The sequence below is a fragment of the Melospiza georgiana genome, chromosome 2 (assembly GCF_028018845.1).
Source record: "Melospiza georgiana isolate bMelGeo1 chromosome 2, bMelGeo1.pri, whole genome shotgun sequence".
NCBI classification, from domain to species: domain Eukaryota; kingdom Metazoa; phylum Chordata; class Aves; order Passeriformes; family Passerellidae; genus Melospiza; species Melospiza georgiana.
In genome coordinates, this window is record NC_080431.1 from 109,065,215 (window position 1) to 109,070,275 (window position 5,061).

The window sequence follows — 5,061 nt, forward strand, 5'->3', positions numbered from 1 at the left end:
ATATCCTTAGTGCCATGGCAATACAAATTTCAGTGATATTTCTGAATGAACTTGTACACTTAGGATTGTTTGGCTATTTCTCAAACAATTTCTGCTTCCCACAAGTTCTATCTGGGGAGGTACAAGACAAGAGTGCCCCTGCTCCTTACCTCAGCAGGAGCTGTGATTGTCCTTTGCGCAAGGTGGCAGCAAAAGAAAGTTCTTCCAGCTCTGTCCCCTCTCCCTGCTAAGGAGAGCAACTCCTTCAACTTTATTAATTGTGTTTTAAAAACCAACTGTTGCTGATGGTTAATATATGTCTGAACAATACATGGAGTTACTGATGCCTTTTACTTTGGGAAAACATCACATTTCAATCTCCATTTCATTACCAATATTCCCCTGGGGAAAAGCTAGAAAACTGAATGCAAAGAAAGGAAAACTATGAGACAAATCCCCCTTAAATCACTGATTTTCCCTTTCTAATTTTATTTCTAAAAGAGGGTATTTTTCCAATGAAAACACAATGACTTTGGGAGAAAAAAATCGAGTCCAAGAAAAATAAAATAAAATAAAATAAAATAAAATAAAATAAAATAAAATAAAATAAAATAAAATAAAATAAAATAAAATAAAATAAAATAATAAAATGTTGAGCTCTATGCTTAATTAAGGCATTGTCACATGTCAAATTGTGACAAATTAGGATGGAAGTACCTGTGGAACACCAAGTTTCAGCATAATAATTTGGTTTGTCAATAGGAATAAATAATCTGGAGAATCTGACTACTGAAGTCCCAGTTAGCAGTTATCTAGAAGAAATAAAAGTGTGGAGTCCACCCTGCTAGTTCTCCTGATCCTAATTAACATTTGCTGTTTGGATATTTTTTGAGGGGGTTTTTATTTGCTTGTTGTTTTGGGGAAAAGATTTATTTAATTGAATGGAATGTTTTACTGCAAATATTAGAGTTGATGAAGCGACTTTAAGGTTCATTAAGCCTCAAAACACTCCTAATACATATTCCCCATATGGAAGAAAACCTTGGGTGAATATTTAATAGCCTTCACAGATTTGACTCTGTTAAAGTCAATAGAAGTAATAAGAATAGCAGCAAGACTGTGCTTATTTTGAAAAACCAAGGATTACTCACCTTGAAAGTACAAATATAGTAAATATGTTTTATATTCTAGAGGCATGGTAAAAGAATAGCCAGTCAGCTTTAGATATGAATATTCTCTACAACCTTAGAGCTTGTTTTGATGATGATAACCTTATTCCAAAACTATTGTGTTTAATAAAAATTACTTCCAGAACTTGAAGAATATTTTATTATGGAATACAAAAATACTATCTATGTAAAAACAATAAGTTAGTTTATTTACAATACTTTACACTATCCTGCTCTGGGGCTTCCTTTGCACCGGACTTCTTGTCATTACTTTACACACCTTTATAATTTTAATTATAATTTTGCACAAAGCATTTCCAAAAGCATGTCATCCATGTTCACAGCTCCAATGATGGGCCTGAAGAATAATTCAGCAACCACATTAGCATTAATAGATCTCAACAAGGAGAGAACAACATTGAGCTTGGCAAATCTGGCTTCATCACCTCTGTGAATGAGTCTGACGTGTTCATTTAGAGCTTGTTGTGCTTCCCTCTGCAATCCTTCAATGTACTGTGTACACTGCAGTCCAGGTAGATCTGAAAAGAAAAATAAATTATTTTGTTTATATATTTTTGTTTATAAAACAACATTATTCTTACAGAACAACTCCTAACAGCTCACAGACTGTAATTATCACTTAAGGAAAGAAGCAACTTAAATTGCTAGAGGGCTTCTTGTATGCAAAGCCAAGATGCCAAATTTTATTGGGAAGGTCAAATTCTTATCATAGTGATGTTCTGGATATTTAATACTCTTTTTCACAAATGTAAAACATGTTGTTTGTCAACATTCACTTAGGTGTTAAACAAATAAGTTGATAAAAACTTTGATTGAAGAAAGGTCTCCAAAACACTATTACAGAGGCAAAGACAACAAAAATAACTTTTTCAATTTTTCACTTCTACAAAAATGCGCGGTTTACACTTAAGGCTTCTTTTGACTGCTGTTTCTAGTCCAGTTTATCAGTGGCAGGAACTGACTCCAGCGTGAGACAGGAAGTTTTCCAATGAACCACAGTAAGGATATTGGAAGATGGAAGGTGCAGAATTAAGGCTATATGTGACCATAGAATCATTTTGGGTGGAAAAACCTCCAAGATCGCTGAGTCCAACCATTAGCCAGGTCCACCACTAAACCATTCTCCTGAGCAACATATCTACACATTTCTGAACACTTTCAGGGAGGGTGATTCAACCACTTCCTTGGACAACCTATTCAAATGCTTGACTACCCTTTCAGAGAAGAAATTTTTCCTTCCAGAGCAATTCCTCTATCTTTTTGCATTAGACCAGCTTCCAAATTTGACTTGTGTAACATAAGCTTCACCTTAACTATTGTAACTTTTCTCTCTTATCTGTATAGAGAGCAAAGCTACAGGAGCGGGATGATAAATGCAAAGCACCACTACAGGAACCTAACCACCAATAACTCCCAGTTTGGCAGCGGGAGCGCCAGCAGAGCCCTGTCCCATTTCACAGGATACTGCCGTGCTTGGGAAGGGCCACATCCAGCCTGCCCTATCCTGACTGCCTTTCAGGTCAGTCACCGACGCGATAATAAGCGACTTGGCAGAGCTGCATCTATGGGATTCTCCACAAAGATGGGGGAAAAAAAATTAAAAAAAAAAAAAAAAAAACACCAAAAAAAAAACCTATAAACCTCCACGATCATAAGTGCTATACCCAAAGCCACACAGCACTTTGTGGCTGGAAGCCCTGAGCTTTCCCTGCGCTGCGGGGCGCGCCGCTCCCATCGGGCCGGGCAGGAGAGATCCCGCAGCTCCAGGGAAAGGAGCAAGGAGCCGCTGCTGCCTCCCAGCCTTCTCTAACCGACTGCCAGGCGCCTGGAATTCGCTTTGTTCGTGGAAAGCATCTCTGGAAAGCGCCAGCCCTCCGGACCCCAGACCGAGCTGCCGCCGGACCGCCTCCCGGGTCTTGAGGAAGGAGCAGAAGGTGAAACCTTGCTCCGCGTCCCTCTCCTCCAGCACCTTTCTCACCCCGAGGAAAGCCCCGGCCCTGCCCCGCTTCCCGGGGGATGCAGGCGGGCAGAGAGACCCCGCTGCCCCGCCCGGCCACTCACCCGGGTTGAAGAGCACCGTCCCCTTGAGGTAGGCGTACTCTTTGGTGCTGATGTCCAGGCTCCAGCACTTGGCCAGGAAGCCCTTGATGGCCTGGATGTCCCCGGCCGAGGGCGAGTGCGGGCCGTGGTGCGGCCGGCCCGGTGCCGGTGCCGGTGCCGGTGCCGGTGCCGGTGCCGGTGCCGGCGGGCGCTCGCCGTGCTGCCGGGCGGTGAGGATGCGCTGCAGCATGCTGGGCTCCGCGCTCTCCACCGTCTCCAGGTGCACCCGCTCCTGCGCCAGCCCCAGCAGCAGCAGGGGCGCCCAGCAGCTGCGCACCAGCAGCAGCTGCTCGTCCAGCGGCAGCTCCTGGAAGCAGGGCACGTTCTGCACGAAGCGCAGCGTCTTCACCAGCACGGCCGAGGCCGCCTTGCAAGCCACCTGCGGGCTCCGCAGGGCCACCCTGCGCCGCGACCCGCACGGGCAGCCCCGGGGCGCCGGCCCGGCCGCCGGCACGGCCCGCTCCTCCTGGCTGCGGAGGATGCTGTAGAGGATGCTGCTGCGCCGCCGGCCCTCCGAGCAGCAGCGGCACGCCATGGCCCCGCGGGGCCGGGCTGAGCCGGGGGAGGCTCGGCGGGGCTGTCCCGGCCTCCCGGTGCCGCCAGTAGATGCGCTCCGCTCGCCTCTGCCCGGCTCCGAAACTTATTTATAGCGGCGGGGGCGTGTGCGTGTCTGGGTGTGCGTGTCTGGGTGTGCGTGTCTGTGTGCGTGTGTGCCGCCGCAGGCGCTGTGCCGGCCGCTCAAAGGGGCAGACACTCTTCACGGGCTGGAAAAGAGGCGGGGGGAAGGAGGGGAGATGGAAAACATAACCAAACCCTGCTCCTCCTTCCCGGCGATACCCAGAGGGAGCCGCCTCTGCCCTCAGCCTGCGGCGCGATCCGGTGTGAAAAATGCATGTATTCTATGATTGGCTTTTCGCAAAAATTAAAATTAATATTATATGTGTTGTGTTAGAAAGTGATGCTGTATTAATTCTTTTAAGTAGTGTGTTAAATATAGTTTTAGAAAAATGTTACAATAGAAGCTATGCTATGCAGGATACTTTTTTAAAAGAAAGACTCGCAGCGAGATAGCAGCCACGGGACACCTAAATCTTTCAGAGAAAAAGAATTTATTGCTCTCTTATCAGAAGAAACGAGCTTCTTCCTGCCTCAAAGGCGCTGTCAGGATTCGGAGGAAGCAGTTGACGATGACCAGACAGAATCCTGTATTTGAATGGAATTTATGCATCATGTATGAAATGTATGAATATGCAACAGGCTATTGTTTTTAAGGGTTAATCTTTTGTTAACGTGTGTCTTTTTTCGGGCTCGTTCTGCCCAGAAAGAGGTACCCGGACGTCCGTAACTCTTTGTCTCTATTGTCTCATAATCCAAACTGTCCACATTTTTATTATTCTAATTGTATTACTAATTTTATAACCAATTTATTACTATTAAACTTTTAAAATTTTAAAAACAAGCGATTGGCGTTTTCCACATCCGGCACATCGCAGCCTCCTCTCCCAGCGCGGGTCCGCGGGATGTCCCTTCCCGGCCCCTCTTCCCGAGTCCCATCCTGGCTGGTGTTATGCCGGGATGCTTCGAACCGGGCAGGGCAGGGCAGGGAAGGGAAGGGAAGCTCCCGCCGCTCTCTCGTTTTGCCACCATAGGGAGCAGCTCCCCGCCCTGCAGGACCCCACCGAGAAATGACAAGCGGCCCCGCTGCCTTCACAAGCACACGAGGTCTGGGCAGGAGAGAGAAAGGGTGTATTGCTGAAGAAAGAGCGCTGAACTGGGCCAGATTATTAAGTTC

At 46.4% G+C, this 5,061-nt stretch overlaps 1 protein-coding gene across 1 annotated transcript; it reads right to left on the reverse strand.

The window, feature by feature from the left end:
- Window positions 1-1,290: 1,290 nt before the first annotated feature.
- NR0B1 (nuclear receptor subfamily 0 group B member 1) lies at window positions 1,291-3,804 on the reverse strand. The gene is made up of 2 exons (XM_058045584.1): window positions 3,231-3,804; window positions 1,291-1,687 (listed from the first exon to the last, which is right to left on the reverse strand). The coding sequence occupies exons 1-2, from the start codon at window positions 3,802-3,804 to the stop codon at window positions 1,443-1,445; spliced, it is 819 nt and encodes a 272-aa protein (XP_057901567.1). The 3' UTR covers window positions 1,291-1,442.
- Window positions 3,805-5,061: the final 1,257 nt, after the last annotated feature.